A 20,924-nucleotide genomic window follows, 5' to 3' on the forward strand; every position below is an offset into this window, starting at 1 on the left:
TGAGGTTTCAGGTCAATTTCCAGCTGTACTATTTGATTTTTATCTTTAACTGCTAATTCTCTGGAGTTTAAAACAAAGCTTTCCCAGGGACTTCCCTGGTAGTCCATTGGTTAAAGCTATGCACTTCCACCGCAGGGGGCATTCGTTCAACCCACGGTCAGGAAGCTAAGATCCCCTATGCGTGGGGTGATCAAAAACAAAGAAAACAACAAACCTCTCCTAAAATAAGGCCCTATGAGGGATATCAAGTTTAGAATCATAATAATAATGAATCAAATAGTTCCATCTGGCAGTCACAGAAAGCCAACATGAGTCTTGGAAAACAGTCAATAACAGTTATCCAAAATAATCAGTATTTTAGATGCCACTTCACTATAGTATTTGATATACTAACCAACAATTGGCATATCTTGATCTAGAGTCTTCATGTTAGACTTTCTTTTAAAAAAATAATATAATTTTAAATGCTAAGTTCACTTGTTTGGAATTTTAACTAAATTCTAGGATTTATTACTAAATTAACCTCATACAGAGAGCCATATTTTTTGATACAGAGTGAGTATTTTGCAGTTGTCTTCATTAAGAAATTTAAGATCAACGAGTACGTCTTGTTTTGGTTTTAGGCATGTGATTTCCAATTAATGTAATTTGGAATTGGTTGATGCTTCAGTATACATTGAAAAGGAAGAAAAAGGAAGAGGAGATGGGGGAGAGGGGGGAAGAAGGAGGAACAAAAACTAGTCCTAATATTAAAAAAAAATTACCTAACAAAAATATTTTCAGTTTTTTTACTAGAAGATTTATTTTTTCTTCTTCAGATTCACTTTGGTTTTTCATTTTCCTCAGTTTCTTTCTTAGCTGTAATGCACTCTTTTTGCAAACTTCTGCCAGTTTACTTATATTTCTGTTCTGGAATAGAAAACACAAAAACAAGGCAAACATAACAATCGGGCATATTCTGTGATGTCTCGTTACTTAGCTGACCAAATAGAACTCACTAAAACTAAAACAGAAGTCTAGACAACTAAACAATAGATTCACGAAAAGGACTCTTTTAAAAGGTGATATTGGTTGTTTTCATCATCCTGTTTTCTTAATAATGTAAACTTCTCTCTTAAAACATTATTAGTGATCAAAAGTGCTATTTGAAAACAGTGACTTTTCCCGATATAAATTGAAAATACAAATTTTCTTTTTAGGAGATGTTAGTATTTTAGGGTATCAAAAAATTTCACAGAATTACAGTGATCATCATGTTTAGGAAGCTGAGAACATTTTCTTTAATATCAGTTAAAATATTAACTTTAATAAGTTTAACATAAGTTAAAATCTTTACTCTTAAACATTCTTCAAATTCAAATAATATATGCTCTTTGAGCGTATAAAGGAAGCATTCTTTCTTTTAATAAATGAGTTTGAACTCAGAGCAGGCTACAAAAATAAATTACAAATACTGTGTATACTTGGTGGAGAAACGATAAGGACTAAAACGCTTACAACTTAGAAGTGCAAATTCTTAACTGTATGATTTGAAAAAGGTCATGGACTTTTTCTTAGGATTCCAACAAATGAGAGAAAGAGAAAAAATGGAGAGCAATAGAACAATATCACCCACAAGTTGAGCTGCACTGAATAAATTAATTGTGACAGAAGCAGGGCTAATTAGGATCAAACATAGTTAGGGGAAAAAAATCTCCCTTTATTTCCCCATAAAAAAGCCAGCTTAATTTAAGCCATACAGATTCTGTGGAAAAGGATTTAACGGTAGTCACTGGCAAATGATGAAACAAAACAGAAATATTTACATGATGAAAAATATGTACCGTAATTTTTTGGAGTTGTTCCTTATTTCTCTAGAACTTTTTACACTTTAAAATGGATACCAGTTGCTAAGAGAGATTTTAAAAGCTCTTATCACAGGAAAGAGAATGTAACTACATGTGGTGATGGATGGATGTTAACTAAATTTATTGTACTAAACATTTCACAGTATATACATATATCAAATCATTATGTTGTTCACCTAAAACTAATACAAATTTCCTATGTTAATTATATTTCAATAAAAAATAAAGTGGAGATATTATGAGTAAGAATACATAGAAGAAAGATGAGAATTTCAGAAATAAATACTCTGGTCAGGAAGCACCAAGTTACACAGATGAAATCTCAGTGTAGATTAGTTGACGCCATATTCAGAAAGAACAAGATTGCTAAATTACTTCACTCTTAAAACATCTCTCTGCAATCCATCCTCTGTCACGACTCCTGAGAATTCTCTCGTAATCTCTTCTGGCATGCTTCCCCCTTCTAATCAAGAGCAAAATAGCACACCATTTTATCAACATGACAACCTTCATCCTTTTCTAGTTCTCCATTTATATGTTGATTAAGCAAGATTCTGCTATTATATACTTCACGGGTTATCTTTTAAAAGTAATCACTTAACATGGGACTTATTTAAATGGTGTGAGATTTCTGGTTTTTGAGGGGGACACAATAGTAGTTTAACATTACATGAAATGATTAAGGGTTGATTTAAGCACAGGGATGCAAGACCAGGATTCGTATTTGCTCACTGTTGAATTCCCAGCATGTAGATAAATGCCCAGCATGCAATAGGTACTCAAAGAATATTTGTTAAAGCATTGAAGGATAATATATAGGTGAAAAAACTAGGTGGCAATACAAATTTGAATGCTAAGTTGCTTCAGTCATGTCTGACTCTTTGTGATACTATGGACTCTAGCCTGCCAGGCTCTTCTGTCCACAGGACTCTCCAGGTAAGAATACTGGAGTGGTTGCCATGCCCTCCTCCAGGAGATCTTCCTGACCCAGGGATTGAACCCCTTATGTCCCCTTCAGTGGCAAGCAGGTTCTTTAACACTAGCGCCACGGATGACTATGTAAACAAAAAATGTCAACATTTAGGATGTGTAAGGATGTTCTTCAACCTGACCATCATCAGAGACCTGCTCCAGAACTTGGATTCTGAAGCCTGTGGAGCAAGGATATTGGACCAGCTGGGGCTCAGGTCCATGGAGACGAGGCTCATGGAACAAATGGCTGCTCTGCAGTGTGTATGTGCAGGAGTGTGTATCTTAGCTATGGTTCTCACCCCATTTTCAAGTCTGGCTCTGTATCCTTCTTTCAATTCTGAGGCCCAGATGTCTGCATGTACATTTCCTTTTTGTTCAGGAGTTGGTTTCTGCCACTTGCAAACAAGAGGGCTGACTGATATAATATTTATCTTATATTGATTTAAAAAATGCAGCTTTTCTTCTTCAAAGGCTTTATGTATATTGCCCCCAAAAAAGGAAACTAGGGAGCATACCAACTTATTTTCAAGATGAACACAATGTACTCACAAAACTCTTACATTTGTATTTATCCTTTCAAGATGAATATAACGTATTCATCAAAAAGCCTGAAGAAAACTAGGTAACTGAAAATTATACTCATTTTTTAGAAATGATTTTTAAAACTGTTTAAAATTATTTGAGATTCTGTTATCAGGTACTTAAATATTAAAACAACTTTGTCTTATCAACCTAGGAAGGAGTTTAAGGAAGTAAGGGTATAATCCTATTAAAAACATTTTCTAACCTTAAATTCTAACATTAAAATTTGTCTATTTAGCAGAATTTCAAACACCTTCTTGAATTAATGAAAAATTATTCTTGACTTGGAGATTTCTGTAGTTTTCAAACCTTCAAGGCTAGGAATTTACACATTTCTATGCAGTGTTTGCTATAAAAGAATCATAATCAAACGTCTATGTATGTCCTATGAACATATACTTTGTTTTTCTCTTCTCTTTCTTTCCATACACACACACACACACACACACACAATGTTATACACATATACATACACATGTTTATATATCATATATATGAAAAAATTTGTTAATATTCTCATCTACTTCTAAATCACCACTTATAGTCACGTCTATATTTTTAGAGCTTCCTTGGTGGCTCAGATGGTAATGCAGGAGGATCCAGGCTCGATCCCTGGGTATGGAAGATCCCCTGGAGAAGGCAACCCACTCCAGTATACTTGCCTGGAGAATTCCATGGACAGAGGAGCCTGGTGGGCTACAGTTCACGGGTTTACAAAGAGTCGGACATGACTGAGCAACTAACATTTTCATAACTTTTCTTTATTTTTATTTTGTATTTCCAGGCAAAAGAACACCTAACATCAAGAATCTATTCTTTCACTTAGAAGATAAATGGAAATTTAAAAAATTTCAAGCACTCTGCTTTTTAAAAAATTGCTATAGCTTTGCAAATAAAGCATGAGAAGATATTTACCTGTTTCTTCCACCTGTGAACTTGGTTGTTCAAACTGTGAAGCACAGACTCTGCTTCCTGAGCTTTCTGCAGGGCATTCGTTGAGAGGGCTGGGGAGCTGTAACAGCTTGGGCCGCCGCAGGACGAGAGCACGCAGGCCGTGTCCTCTCCTGCTCCGCACACCTGAGAGGAAAAAGGATCTGTGTGAAAAAGTGACTTGTTGGCAGAGGGTTTTCCTAATGTCATCCAGGCTCACTGAGGCAAGACACCGCTCTATTCATGTGTGTTTCTTCACAGCTGTTCAAGCTTAATATGTAGATATGACCCATTAAATATTTCCTAGTTAACTGAGTACGTATCTAACTTATTTGTTGTTAGCACTGGTGTCAATCAATAACACTCTCATACTTATGGTTTCTTTGGAAAATATCGAGCATTTCCATGTTAATTTCATCTTTTTAAAAATAAAAACTACCTTTCACTTATGAAGCAAGAGGAGTAAATGTCCACAGTCTGTACCATTTGGGAAATCGTAAATAGTATAAAATAATAAAATCAAGCCACAATCTTTACTTTTTGATTTTTCTCAAACTTGGACTGAAGAAATTTTTAAAAATTACATTATTTTTAGATTAAATATTTATATTATTTATATATTATTCCTATACTTATAGAATATAAATTAAAAATGAAATAAAACATTAGACAGAGAAATAGAAAAGATTTGTACATCAAGTCAGGCTTCCCAGGTAGCACAGTGGTAAAGAATCCACCTGCCAAGGCAGGAGATGCGGGCTCAATATCTGGGTTGGGAACATCCTCTGGAAAAGAATATGGCAACCCATTCCAGTATTCTTGCCTGGAAAATTCCATGGACAGAGAAGCCTGGCTATAGTCCATGGTGTCCCTAAGAGTCAGACACGACTGAGTGATCAAGCACACACATATCAAGTAAAAACCACAGATACTTTTACTCTGCTGTTATGAATATTTACCTTTTCTTGCAATATTTGAATATTTGGCATCTTGATCTGCTTTAATTTCTCCAATGACAAGCCTTCTTTTGAGGTTAGTATATCTAAGATGCTAAGTAAGTCATTCTTGGTATTTTTGGAGTTGTTTATGATGGATGTAGTTTCATTAGTTTTCTTTTCAGTAGATAAAGAACTCTGATAATACTTCTTGATGTTTTTTGAAAAATCTATATCAACACCAATTGAGGTAAGATAAATTTTGTGGAAACAACTGAAATTATACATGGGCTATCAACATAATTATTCTCCAACTTGACTAGACTGTCTTGGTCTCAATGATCAGTACAAAAATTCAACATCCATTCCCTTGAGCTTGCACTTCATGGGGAGAAGTTAGAAGTTCTGTCATAGATACAGATGTAATGCCTACAGAGCACTGAGGTGTAAGTCTGCAGACAGATTTGAATGCTGGCTTCAACATTTACTGTGGGGGCATGTCCTTGAGCAAACCCATTAGTCTCTTAGATTATGTTTCTTGTAAATTAGTGATAATAATTTGTGAAGATTAAGTAAAATAATATAAAAATACTCTGTGAAATATTCCACATAGGTAAGGTATTAATTTTGACTACCTATATGAACTCTAAGATGATGAACCAAGTTTATCTCACTATATAGCACAGAAGTTGACAAACTCATTCTACAAAGGCTGGAGGATAAATGTTTCAGGCTTACCTACCATTACATTGCTGTTACAACTACTCAACTCTGCCACTGTAGAGTAACATTTACCATGTAAATAAATAGGTGAGATTGTCTCCTAATGAAACTTTATTTATAAAAATGGACTGGGAGGGGAAATATGTATACCTATGGTTGATTCCTATTGATGTATGGTAGAAACTAGTTACAATACTGTAATTGTAAAGCAATTATCCTCCAACTAAAAGTAAATAAATTGTTTTTAAAAAAGGAAAAAAAAAACAACCAACCTATCACAGGCTGTGGGTAGGATCCACAGGCAGACTGTAGTTTGCTGACCTGTGATGTTGAAGCCGATGACAACAGCTACTGTGCTAAAGTGAAAGTCACTCAGTCATGTCAGACGCTTGGTGACCCCATGGATTGTAGCCTGCTGGGCTCCTCTGTCCATGGAATTCTCCAGGCAAGAATGGGTAGCCTTCTCCAGGGGATCTTCCCAACCCAGGGATCGAACCCACGTCTCCTGCATTGCAGACAGATTCTTTACTGTCTGAGCCACCAAACGGTGCTAAGTGCTTTCTATATACCGGTACTTCTGATCAATTTTCATCCTTAATTTTACAAAACTCTGTGAGAATTAGCCCAACCACCGTTTACAAGTGGAAAAATGAGGCTCTGATGACAGTAAATTCTTGCTGATAGTAAGAGACTCAGCAAGGATTTGAAGCCAGGTAGTATGACTCTACAGACTGTGTTCTTAAACACTTCTCTATATTTTGATAGAAATACAAATTCCTCAAAGCATAAGGTGATGTTTTAATGTAAATTATAGCATATTAGGGTTTTAGACTATTTTAGGAACCAAAGGCCCATGATTCTGATCTTTACTCCATACATAACCAGAGTCCAGGCGTGACAACCATTCTTTATCTTCTAAACACTCCTGGTTTTTATACTAACATACTCGGATGGCATCACCGACTCAATAGACAGGAGTATGAGGAAACTCTGGGAGTTGGTGATGGACAGGGAGGCCTGGTTTGCTGCAATCCATGGGGTGGCAAAGAGTTGGACACAACTGAGTGACTGAACTGCTCTTAATATATCATGATTTTTATTTACCGTGAACCACTTCCCTAAACAAACAAAAATCATCTTTCCATTGCTTGTGATGATTTTCTGCCTTGATTTATCTGGCAAATTTATCTTTATTCTATGAAGCCTTTTCTAATATACCCAGGAATAATACCATTCTCTCTACTTTGTTCCTGAAACAGTTTGAAGATGCTCTAACAGAGTCTGTTCACTGTTTGGGGTTGTTTATATGCCTGGCTTTCCCACATGAGATTGGGATGACTTCAGGGTGAGGACTGGCTGAATTTACTGCCTGTCTCTGATGCCCAGTACAGTGTCAGGCGTTGAGAAAAAGCCCAGTAACTTCTGTTGGAATGCAAGTTTGAGAGGATCAGCATGGGTCAGTTTTGCTTTCTTCTACCTGGCTTGGTTGACTGCTGATGGATTTTCAATTCTTTCACTGGGTACCTTCTTCCAGACTGGGAATCAGAGCAAATTCCTTACTCTTTATATGGTATTTATTAAGGATCATCAATAGTGATTTCATTAAATCCAGGGCCATCTTTTTTTTTTTTTTTCTCTTTTAGCTCAAGATCAGCTGACAAACAGGAGCATAGACATAGGATAAGGAAAAATAGATGATGCTTTTGCCTTGAGATAGGTTTCATCTCTCAACTAAATGGGTTCTGTGTGAATAAGATCAGTGCTGCCTCTCCTGGTAGTTAACAAGATGTCTGTCCATTTCCAAACATAACAAGGATCTCATGGGAAAAGAGGATATGACTTAATTCAAGTTTTGTTTCAGAGTTCCCTTTCCCCTCCAAGCTGGTCTTGGCTTTGGCATGGCTCCCATTCATTTTTTAAAACTATGCAATATGTACTACAGCCTGTTAGCGTGTTACATGTCTCCAAATTCCTACAAAGTTCTTACAAGAAATATGTAAGTTCTTTTTGATTCATATCCTTTTGTGTTTATGATTGCTGGAAACTGAGTGGCTTATATTCAGGAAGGTATCAAAACATATCTCTTTCATTTTCTCATGGCCACATTAGAATTTCCAAGCTGATGGTTACACAAGATCCTTGTGTGGCTTGGCATCTGAATACTTTGGGTTTTAGTATACGTTTAGTATTGCGTAACTGTTAGCATTTTTTTGTGCAAATGCTATCCAGTCTCTGCAATGTTTTAAGAAGTTGAAATATTCGTGCACAAATAATACCTTTAATGGGTATGTTTTCATGTTTTAAAGTGCTTGGGTGCTGTGGCAACAAGCACAGGGTGATTCACTAATGGAATGCTCTATGGATTTTATCAACTTCTATCCATAAACAGACAGTTAAGGTACATTTTCTCTCTTACCCATGAGGCTTGCATTCCAGGCACTGGAGTGCAAATCATTTCCTTCCTGAAGATCTTCACGTAAGAAGTTTGTTTCACTCCTCATTCTGACTATTGTTTCTTTCAGGTCTTCAAATTCATCCACTGTTTTTAGCTGCTCACTTAGTTGCATGATTTGTTTACTATAGGGGAAAACGAGAGTAAATGTAGCAAAGCTTGTATTACATTTGACAGATTGGTGGAAAACACACACACACAAAGAAATTGCCCTCATTATTAAGTATCCTCATACCATGGATGGAGGAGCCTGGTGGGCTGCAGTCCATAGGGTCTCCAAGAGTCGGACACGACTAAGAGACTTCACTTTCACTTTTCACTTTCATGCATTGGAGAAGGAAATGGCAACCCATTCCACTGTTCTTGCCTGAAGAATCTCAGGGACGGGGGAGCCTGGTAGGCTGCTGTCTATGGGGTCACACAGAGTCAGACACGACTGAAGCGACTTAGCAGTAGCAGTCGCAGTCATACTTGGGATGGATTTCACCTGCAGCAGTCTAACTTCTGAATCTATGCTTATGGACATCCAGAGTGCTCTGTCCTTCCTCTACTGCCAGTTTGATTTGTAATTTACCCAGTGAGCATTTATTATTTAACTAAACCAGGCCTGGCAAATACAATCATAGAGAAAACAGCTTTGCCCACAGGAGCTCCTCAGTGAGGTAGTGGCAAATGAACTACAAAGACGTGGAAAGATGGAGAAGGAGACACATCCTTTCTCTGAGGTCGTCAGGAAAGGCTTCAGAGAGGGGGCGGTGTTTGGGTGGTTGTTAGAGAGGAACAGGAGTTCAAAAGGCGGACCGGGAAGGGCAGGCGCCCCTTACCATTTCAGGCCTGGCACTGGGGCTCCTGCTCCTCTTGCTTCTTTCTCTCTGGCTCTGCTCTGGGCTCTTGCAGTCTCTTTGTTTGGACCATCCACTGTGGACTGGCTCCTTATGCTTTCTCAGTTCCATTTTACCTGCTAGGTCTGACAACCACAAACTAGTGGTCCATGGGCCAAGCTCATTCTCAGACACGTTTCTTTGGCCTATACAGTGCTTTTAAAAAGTGCTATTGAATTAGCTGCCTATATTTTAAAGTGGGGACATTTCCATAGAAATCTGGATATATGACATCACTTAAAAAGCAGGGAGCTCTGGGAACCCACAGTCTTTACAAGGGTATAGAAGTGCTTGTTCTCACCTGCCAGCTTAATCTGAACATATTGCCACCCTGGGCCCTAGAGCTGTATTTATGATGCCAGTGGCCCTTCCTCTGAACTAACCAAGTGAGTTGCGTCATCCTCCCTGTGTAACTTTTAAGCAATTACTATATACTTCTGGGATTTTTGTCTGGTGACAAAACTGACAAAATGAATAGCCTTATATTTACACTTGTGTTTTATATAACATGAAACTTTGTAGCTTCAACTATTCTTTAATCCATGAGCTTTTCTGGGGAGGAGGAATATTTTTTATAGAACCATAATCTTCTTGGTTTCTTTGTAGCCTGTGTGCTCCTAGATGGGTAGAAACTATACCCAACTCATCCTCATTTGCCCAAATCAGGTCAGCAAACTTTTTTTGTAAAGGGTGAGAAAGTAAATATTTCAGGCCTTGGCGGCCATAGCATCCCTGTCACAACTGCTCAGCTCTGCCATTGCAGAGGGACAGCAGCCACAGAGGATGTAAATGGTAGTTATGGCTGTGTTCCAATAAAACTTTATTTACAAAAAATGTGAGGGGTTGGATGTTGCTCATGAACTATGTCTTGCTGACTCCTGGCCCACAGCAATCAACATCATCTCTAGAAGTATTTGATGAATGAAAAAAATGGTACTGCATTTTGAAAGAACTATTGTACTCATTATACAACTTCACAGTAATGTATGGGCATGTAAACAACTGAGGAATTTGGGAACATTAAGCAAATTTCCCTGAGCACATGGTTGAAAAAAAAATGGGTATTAGAAACCTTCCTACTTCCAATTTTGTGTCCTTCAGCTCTGCTGAGTTTGGGCTTCCCAATTAACCTTGTGGTTGCCTTTTTGTTATAATCAATGATATCCTGAAAAATCATATGCAATCCTAACTAGATAGGAAAGAGACAGACAGATATGATCCTCGGCCTGGTTACTAATTGAACAATGATCATTCTCCTAATGTTAACAAAGGTACATTTCTAAGCTGAAAGCTGTTAAAGCTCTCGGGAGTTAAGGTAAATCAGGAACTTGGCGACCTATTACTTGTGCACAAACCTTACCGAACAGAGTCATGATAATCCTTGACTTTTGAGAATTCCTCAGATGAGAAAACAGGATGTCTCCAAATCCTTTCTATTTCAGACATGTTTTCTCTGAGGCCTTTGAAGTCGGCCTCACAGACAGGCAGGGTCTCTCTTTTATCTTCCATGTTAGCAGCCAGCCTAATTAACCCTTGCACCACTGTGGAGAGGGAAGAAATAGTGTGGTCCCACTGATCAAAGCACAAGTGACACCGAAGACAAGTGGGGAATTCCTGGTCATGACCCCGGGCATAGCGATCACATCGAGGGCCGCTAATGCCCTCCTGGCATCGACACGTGCCTGTGTCCTGGTCACAGACCGGCTTCTGGGAACCTTCCTTGTTGCAGTCACATGCTGAAAAAGATGGGAGAAGGAGCAGAGAATGTCAGTCACCTGGCCTTTGGCTCCTTACTAGCTCAAGAATAAAGTCCCCTCCTCTTCCCTGAGAAACTTCCTAAATCCCATTTCTAAGGTGAACATTTAAAGCAGGATAATTACAGAGATCTTTGCAATGGCCATTAAAACACAGCATCCCTCTTTTCACTCCAGACAAGTCAGCTCCTGGGGTTTCTGTTCTGTTTTTTTTGTTTGTTTGTTTTGGCCAGGCCACTGGGCTTGCAGGATTAGTTCTCTGACCGGGGATCGAAACTGTGCCCTCTGCAGTGCAAGTGTGCAGTCCTAGCCACTGCACTGCCAGGGAAGTCCCAGGTCTTGGTTTCTACATGGGCATTATTAAATGTCATTTCTACTGCAAGTGTGTGAGTTGTTCACATCTGGGTTCTTCACCTATGTGAGTGAAGAATATCGATCTAATGACACACTTGTGGACAGCTGCTACTGTTCCTGCAGGGTGGTTCAGGCATGTCACAGACTCTCTAAGAAAGCCCATGATCACACTTTTTCTTAGTGAAACCAGCCTGGATGTGGTGTCTTCCTTGCATAAGAAAGACTGTTCTGTTCTCAATAAAGTGTGTGTGTAGAATCTCCCTTTGGTATTTACCCAAAGGAATTCAAAACACGTCCACATAAAAACCTACAAATGGATGTTTATAGCAACGTTATGCATAATTGCCAACTTAGATGTAACCAAGATGTCTAGGTGAATGGATAAAGAACCTGTGATACATCCAGACAATTAAATGTTATTCAGCATTATAAAGAAATGAGTGTTAAGCCATTAAAAAAACATGGAGGAACCTTAGGGGTTTTCTACTAAATGAAAGAAGTCACTTTGAAAAAGGTACATACTGTAATATGATTCCAGCTATAGGATATTCTGAAAAGGCAAAACTAGAAAGACAGTAAACTGATCAGTTGTTGCCAGGGGTTAAGGGGTGTGTAAGGATGGATAGAAGGCAAAGCACAGAGGATTTTTAAGGCAGTGGAAATACCCTGTATGATACTATGCTGATAGATACATGTCATTAGACATCTATCTAAACCCAATACCGAGTCAACCCTAATATAAACTATAAGCTTTGATGACTACAATGTATCAATATAGGTTCATCAATTGTAACGAATGTACCACTCTTGTGGGGAGGTTGATAATGAGGGAAGGTATGCATATGTAGGGTCTGGGAGTACATATGGGAAATCTCTGCCTTCCTCTCAATTTTCCTGTGAACTTAAAACTGCTCTAAAAAAAGTCTTAAAAAAAACGGGAACATTAAAATTACCATCTTAATTAAAAGAAAAACAAACAAACAAAAAAACACCTCAGATTTAGGTGGTGGTCCAATGGTTAGTACACCCTGATGGTCCAGTGGTTAGGGCTGCATGCTTTCACTGCCGAGGGCTTGGGTTCAGTCACTGGTCTAGGAGCAGATCCATAGCCATGCAGTGTAGCCAAAAAATAAACAAATACTCTCCCCAAACCTGACACTATATGTACTTCAGATGAGTAGGTTGTTGATTACAGCTAAGGATGGAGGATGAAGAGAGCTACTGAAGTTATTTGAAGCAATTTATTACTATTATTGAAGCAATTTCCGAAAGGTCAGGGAATCACTAGCCTATGCCACAGGCTTAACTGTAAGGAACAAGTGATTTAAAAATCCATTTGGCAGCCTGAGTGGGAATAATGCCAATTACAAATAAAAACTGATTAACACACTAGGCTCCTCCAATAGACATCATCTATCTGGCCCATTCGTTTTGGTCCAGAGGTCTCTGCAGGAACCCCTGGGGGGACTCTGTGCATTTCACCACCTGGAGGCCAAGGCTCCCCCTTATTATCTGTTCTTCTCCAGGAGCACTACTGGGGTCTGTAGCCTGAGCTGACTATTTGCAAAGTTTCCTCTATGAAAGCATTTTTATAAAATAAGATTATTAAAATATTAGAGGGACACAGGAATATAGGCTCTCTAAGAAAGATTTTCTAAGAGCCAACATTCCTTCCTGGTTTTTAAAGTAGCAATTCCACTTGGAAAATTGCATCTTTGAATGTGGCAAAAAACCAAAGGCTTTTTTTTTTTTTCTAAACCACAAAAGCACATTTATAAAGGAATGGACAGGAAGAACGAGTTCCCATATGTGGCTACACAGCATAGATATGACTGCAATGGCAAGTCCATCACATCTGATATTTCTTTAGTTTGACTTCTTTTGGAAGCGGATTTCAAAGAGAGATTCAAAAATCCCTCCTCCTAGAAATAATCCAGACTCTACATTTGCACTGTCCAATATGGTAGCTACTAACCACATGTGCTATTTAAATATAAATGGATTAAATGAAATAAACAACTATTTTTCTCACTTGCACTAGCCACAGTGCAAGTGCTCAATACAACTAGTGGTCCCTGCACTGGATAGTTCAGATGTAAAATGGGTCTATGTTTGCAGAAAGTAGTAGGAAACAGCCTTGCCCTGGAAATTCTCTGGCAGTCCAGAGGTTAAGGCTCCACTGTTCCACTGTGGGGACATGGGTTCGATCCCTTGTCTGAGAACTGAGATCCCACATACTGTGAGGTGCAGCCAAAAAATAAATAAAAAGACAATCTCATTTTTTAAAGATGCCAGGAGCACTGGCTGTGTATTAAGAATAAATAAACAGCCCTGCTTTAAATCCTAGTGCTAATGGAATGAAAGGCACTAGGAACACAAACTCCTCAAGTTTGGGGGCTTTGCCTTCTTTGTTCACTACCCTGAGTACCCAGTAGACACTCTATGAATATTTTTAAATAAATAAATAAGTGAATCTGTGATAAACCCCAAGTTATGAAAGCCATGTTAAGGAAACATCTGCTCTGCTGGCTTCTTATGATCCACTTCCCAGCCTCTACCTTGATCCAAATTAGCTGTTTCTGTCAGCATGCTTCCAGATAGCAGAAAATTGGCTACAAGTTATGATCTCAAAAATCTGTTCCATATTAACAACTTTGAGGAATTTTCATATAACCTAACATTCAATATAGTGCAAAGTTTTAATATAAGAGAAAAAACTTTCAAGGGCTAAAAATACTTTTTTTTTTTTTCAAAACTAAGATTAAAGTTTGTGAATTTTCAAATATAAAGCATGATACCATAAAATTCCTCGATGAGAACTTAGGCAAAACATTCTCTGACATAAATCATACTAATGTTTTCTTAGGTCAGTCTCCCAAGGCAATGGAAATAAAAATGAAAATAAACAAATGAGACCTAATCAAACTTATAAGCTTTTGCTCAGCAAAGGAAGCCATAAACAAAATGAAGACAGTCTCTGGACTGGAAGAGAATATTTGCAAATGACCTGATCAACAAGGGCTTAATTTCCAAAATATACAAGCAGCTCATACAACTCAATAACAAAACAAAACAAGAAAACCAAACAACCCAATTGAGAAAAGGGCAGAAGACCTAAACAAACATTTCTCTAAAGAAGACATACAGATGGCCAACAGGCACGTGAAAAGATGCTCAACACTGCTAATTATTAGAGAAATGCAAATCAAAACTACAAGGAGGTATCACCTTATATTGGTCACATGACCATCATAAAAATGTCTAGGGCTTCCCTGGTGCCTCAGTGGTAAGGAATCTGCCTGCCACTGCAGGAGGCATGGATTCGATCCCTGGTCCAGGAAGATCCCACATACCACAGAGCAAATAAGCCACAACTATCGAGCTGTGCTCTAGAGCCCAGGAACTGGAACTACTGAGCCAGCACTGCAGCTAATGAAGCCCTCGCAGCTTAGAGCCTGCGCTTCTCAAGAGAAGCACTGCCATGGGAAGCTGAGCACCGCAACCAGAAAGTACTCCCACTCTGCACAACTAGGGAAAGGGTGAGCAGCAAGGAAGACTCAGCACAGCCAAAAATAATAAATAAAATTATACATACAAAAAAATCTATAAACAACAAATGCTGGAGAAGTGTTGAGAAAAGGGAACCCTCCTACACTGTTGGTGGGAATGTAAATTGGTTACAGCCACTACAGAGAACCATATGGAGGTTACTCAAAAAACTAAAAATAGAGTTGTCCTATGGTCTAGCAATTCCACTCCTGGGCATATGGCTGGATACATACACCCCTATGATCATAGCAGCACTAGTCACAATAGCCAAGGCATGGTTACGACCTAAATGTACCTAAATGGATGGATAAAAGGATGGTACGTATATATAATGGAACACTGCATAGCCATAAAAAGAATGAAATAATGCTATTTGCAGCAATGTGGATGGACTTAGAGATTATCCTACTAAGTGAAGGAAGTTAGAAAGAGGAAGACAAATACCATATGATGTTGCTTACATGTGGAATCTAAAACATGACACAAATGAATTTGTTTTACAAAACAGAAATAGACTCACAAAGAACAGACTGTGGTTGCCAAGGGGGAGGGGATGGGTTGGGAGTTTGGGATTAGCAAATGCAAACTATTATATATAGGATGGAGAAACAATAAGATCCTACTATATAGTACATGTGTGTGTGTGCTAAGTCACTTCATTTGTGTCCGACTGTGTGTGACCCTATGGGCTATAGCCTGCCAGGCTCCTCTGTCCATAGGATTCTCCAGGCAAGAATACTGGAGTGGATTGCCATGCCCTCCTCCAGGGGACCTGACCCAGGGATGGAACCGGAATCTCTTGATGTCTCCTGCATTGGCAGGTGGGTTCTTCACCACTAGTGCCACCTGGGAAGCCCACACTATATAGCCCAGGGAGCTATATTTAATATCTTGTGAAAAACCATAATGGAAAAGAAAAAAGAGAAATCTAACTGGTTTATACAGCTTTCATTTTATTAATATCTTATAGAAAATTCGTTTTTTAAAGTTTGTGAATTTTCTACCAAATAAAGGAATTTAAAATTCAGTTGGTTCACAGCAAGCCTGTGGCAGGACCAGGTTGACTGTACTCACATTTTTAGAACCAATACTTACGAATGCATCGGCCTAGGGGATCCTCATAATGATTTTCCTCACACTCAGAGCAGCGTTTCCCATCATAGGCTAATCTACACGCACACTGGCCTGTAAGCTGTGAGAATGGTCGTGGGTAAGAAATTGACAAGCTTTAGGATCTAAAAAAAAAAAAAAGCAAATTAATACAAAACAACTTTTCCCTCCAGTGATTTAGGACATACAGCTGTGCAGAGGCAGGAGGAGGATTCCCATGGCCAGCAACAACCCCCGACAACACCAAAGATCAAGAGTTAATGTGTTTTGGCTGAGGGCTCTTGAATATACCGCCTGCTTCCAGCTGTTCAGGGACAGGTGGCCTCAAACTGGGAAACAGCCACAGATGTAAATGAAAACAAAACACTTAATAGGAAATGGGCCACATTCTTCTCCTCTACGGTTCTGGGAGTTCTCCCCTAAGAGAGAGAGACCAAAGACCTGGTTTTAACATCCATCAATAAGTTTGGCAAATGTTTCCATTATGAAATGTAAGTTGGAGTCTTTCCCAATTAGGCTAGTGTTTTTCCTCCACAAACTTTTTTTTTTTTTTTTTTTTTAGTAAATGAAGCTTAATCATTTAGTGACAATTATTTAACTGTATTTTGGAGAGAAGGCTGAACTTCTCTGTATCCTCCCAACTGGATTCTTGACCAGATTTTCTGAACACTGAGGAGATTAAAAAATTAATGAGAAAAAACACAAAGCAAATCCGTATTGTTGTGGTCCTGCATTATACTTGACCAAATCTGCTTACCCAGTAAGGACTCTAGCAGCAGCTGAATTCTCAAAGTGACTGGACTACTGAAGCTTCTGCCCATCTCTGGAGTAACCACTGGCTTTTGCTCAAATATAAGGAGCTGCAGGAGCCTGTAGTCCCAAGAGTTGTCATGGTGCCACGTTGTCTCTGACTGTTGGGCAATTCTTTCTGTATGTTGATGCAGAATCCGCTCCTTGCAACTTGTTCCCATTGTTCTAAGCCCAGTCTTAAGGACATTGCACAAAACATGTAGCTTTCCTCTTCTTTTGTACAGTCCATCTCCCAACTAGAGGTGGCCATTCTCAACTTGTATATGCTTCATTATTTAAAATCAATCACCCCTAAGGCTTCATCACAAAATAGCATGGTTCTTCTCCACTATCTACAGACACTAGTTCATCAGTTCAGTGCTTAAAATGTGGCACTCAGAAATGGCAACAATGTTCCTGGGAGTCATCTGACCAGTACAGAGGACAAATGGGGCCAGAGAGGCTGCCCTGGAGCTGGGCGCGGCACTCCCACTCCTGCCTGAATGGGCATCCCCTCTTTGGCAGCCAAGCCGCACCACTGGCTCACTTGGAGCACACAGTGAAAATCTGGTGCCAAGTTATTACTCCCTCTCTGCATTTATGCAATGGATTTAAAAAACTCAATTGCAAAACTTTATTTTTATTCCACTGACATGTCATCATTGTTTCCAGTCAACAAGACAGTTGTAAAATATCTTGTCTCTTGTGCTGTCTTGATCATGTTAACATAATTTTGTAGTATCTGTAAATTTGATATGTGTGTTTCTCCATCAAAACTGTTGATGAAAATATTGCATAGCATATTTCCTTCTCTAAGAATGCACCAGGGACCACCTACGGGCTGACACAGAGACATTTATCAGTAGTTGTTTAAACAGCTGGAAATCTCAAGGATCGTGTGGCTCTTCTATACTCCAACGAAAGTGTTTCCTGATTGTAAAGAGCAAACTTCCCCAAGGAATCCCCTGTGGACCAGATTACCCCAAATACCCTGTCATAAGCAGGTCTTCAGTTAAACCGACACCATCTGATCTTCAGCTTTGTAGGCTTTCCTCAGCCTCCATGGCAGAACTGTGGTCACTGCCAAGTGCTCCTACAAACATGCTTCCCAGAAAGTGTAAGCAGCATACCAGACAGTGATGTCATGAGCATGAGGACTTCCTCATGAATTAAGGAGCCAAGCAGTGTGTGGAAATCTACTAATTTGGTCAACATGTTCTGTGGTTGGTGGCTGGAGGTGTGATGAGTGGAGAGGAGCATATAAAATAGTCATGGTCCTCTCGTGCCCAGATCTTGGTTTCTAACATCATTCTCCAAGAGAAGGAACCAGTGCTCCTTAAAGAAATGGCTGATTCTAGGGCAAAGGCAGGAAATATACAAAAGGAGCTTAGAGCATCTTGCAGTGCAAAAAGTAGGGAGGTACTTAAAACAAAAACACACCAACGATATTGAGGTATGTCAAAGGCCTAAAGAAACCAACTGAAAAAGTTTCCCAAGACCAAAGCTGGAACAACTTGAACAACAAAATTAAGTAGTGTTGATTTATAACTCAAAGAATAGTACAAATACTGTTGAGTTCACTGATATAAAAAATGATTAAACAAATGAAGAAATGGGAAACAACAGACAAAACTCCAGTGCAGTAGAATAGAATAATTTATGGAGATACTCTGCCCTCAAGGGGACAGAGCATAACTCCCTACTCCTTAAGTGTGGTACTGTGCTTAGTGATTTCTTCCCAAGGAGTACAGTAAGGAAAAGAGCAAAAGGATCACTTTGCAGGAGAGAAACCTGATACACACTGCTTCAGCCAGGAGGTCAAGGTTCAGGGCAGCAGTGGCAAGTTATGTAAACAGTGTATAGCTTTGATGCAATGTGATGAGAACAGCACTTTACCTCCACGGGTCATCTTTTTCTCAAAATCCATAATCCAAGTCTTACCAGGAGTGAAATACAGCATAAATGTGAACTGAAGGACATTTCACAAAATACTCAAAACTGTTATGGTATCAAAAAGAAGGAAAGTCTAAGAAACCCTCACAACCAAGAACAACCTAAGGGGATATGATGACTGAATGCTATGTGGTGTTCTGAAGTCTTGGAACAGAAAAAGGGCATCAGATAAAAAACTAATCACATATGAATAAATGATGAACATTAGTTAATGATAATGTAACAACACTTAATTCATTAATTATGAGAAATACACCATACTAATATATAATAAATTTAATAATAGAGAAAGCTTGGTATGGGGTACATCTTCTCTATCTTCATAACTTTTCTGTAAACCCAAGTCTATCTTAATATAAAAAGTTATTAAGGAAAAAAGGCCATGGTGTGCATTTGTGTGGATATGGGTTGGAGGACGGAAGGTTGGAGATAAAGAAAAAGAGGAGGGAAAACCCATTCTATATATAAGAACTACTTCAAAACTTTCTTTCTACAAAATTTGACCTTTAATAAGTTGAACAGTGGAGCTGAGATTGGAGGTGAGACATACTTATTAACTGGGAAGATTCCAGCTTCTGAAATGAGCATTTTGATTCTAATTAAGCCCTATGAGTTGTGGATTCAACTCTAAAACTTCTCACCATTATTTTACCCTTCTTTTCACATCTCTATTAATGTGAAAAGTGTTTCAAAGAATATATTTACTAATCAAAAAACCTTATCATGAGATTGTTTTTTCCATAAATAATGTTAATTTTCTTAAAAAAAATTTTCATTCTCATTGTTTCACTGACTAAAACCATATGTGCAGTTAAGTGTAGAGTTAATTGTACATGAAACAATAAAGACTTGCTCCTAGACTGCATTCTCTAGAAACAATTGCTGCTGGTCTGGTAGCTTGAAGATAAATAAAATAAGAGGACATCTCTTTTAACCACACGTAAAGTAACTGGTGAACCATGGGAATGACAGCTTGATTTTTAAAGATGGAATTACGGACTCTGAAGGCACTCAATTTTCATTCTGGTTAGTAATCAATTCTGATTAATGATGGATTTCTTGGGGCTTCCCTATGCTTCTATGTTATGAAACAATGAAAAAGAAGACTGATCTGCTGTGTGTGAATCTTGACTTGCCCAGTCCCTTTGAGGACTGGAGAAAGCTGAAGGGGTCAGAGCTTAACTTTCAGACCCTTATTCTCTCTTCTTTGGTGCTTTTCATTCCTTGATAAATGCAGATTCTATGCCCATAAAAGGCCAATCCTATCTAAAAACACTGATTAACAGCAATACATAAAGAAAACATTCTTTACATGTTTAGAAAGCATGTCTCCCCACTGTGTCTCATTCTGACACCATAGGAAGTTGAAAGTTTCTTGCCTGGTCACAGCGGCTGCTGAGTGAGGTCCAGGGGTCACAATCGCATGGCTGACTTCCTCTGCCAGCGACCAGATTCCAGTATCCATCAGCACAGTGGTCACAGGTCTGGCCTGTGACGCTGGGCAGACATGGGCACATGCCAGTGTCAGGGTCACAGAGGCAAGGTTCCCCACTGGGGGGACACTCAGTGGGACCCACGCCAGAGGGGTGACAAGAGCACCCCAGAAGCACAGAGCCATCACTGGGGGTGAATCCACGATAACACTGGCAGTCAACAACCCACACAGATAGCTTTTAAGAGTGAAGGCATCCTTTCTTTAAAAGGCCCGAGGAAGAAACATTTTACAAAAACAGAATTTATCAAAGAATCTAGGTAGGTTGAATTCATTCAACTGTTTTTGATCTCCCCCAACTAATAATTTCCTATGGTTGAGCCAACTACGTCCCAAGAGCTCACAATTAGGATGAATGAAAGTATCACTGTTTCCTCACATCAGTCGCCAAAGTTCCACTTAAATCAATGATCTGAAAACAAATGGTTTACTAAATTGACTTGGGTGAACTGATATAATTAAAATATTTCCTAAAAATGAATAGCATATTCCTTGAGAGTGAAAAAGTTGGCTTAAAGCTCAACATTCAGAAAAGGAAGATCATGGCATCTGGTCCCATCACTTCATGGGAAATAGATGGGGAAACAGTAGAAACAGTGTC

General features: G+C 38.9%; 1 protein-coding gene across 1 annotated transcript in view; it reads right to left on the reverse strand.

Moving 5' to 3' along the window:
• Nucleotides 1-20,924, reverse strand: part of LAMB4 (laminin subunit beta 4) — a 117,175-nt gene that overhangs the window by 23,229 nt on the left and 73,022 nt on the right. Inside the window, 7 exon segments of the mRNA XM_069588888.1 lie at nucleotides 765-909; nucleotides 4,317-4,478; nucleotides 5,291-5,496; nucleotides 8,406-8,566; nucleotides 10,683-11,058; nucleotides 16,075-16,171; nucleotides 20,211-20,431. Of these exon segments, the coding sequence (XP_069444989.1) occupies nucleotides 765-909; nucleotides 4,317-4,478; nucleotides 5,291-5,496; nucleotides 8,406-8,566; nucleotides 10,683-11,058; nucleotides 16,075-16,171; nucleotides 20,211-20,431 (1,368 nt within the window).

This window comes from Ovis canadensis, chromosome 4 (genome assembly GCF_042477335.2).
Source record: "Ovis canadensis isolate MfBH-ARS-UI-01 breed Bighorn chromosome 4, ARS-UI_OviCan_v2, whole genome shotgun sequence".
Taxonomy (NCBI): Eukaryota; Metazoa; Chordata; class Mammalia; order Artiodactyla; family Bovidae; genus Ovis; species Ovis canadensis.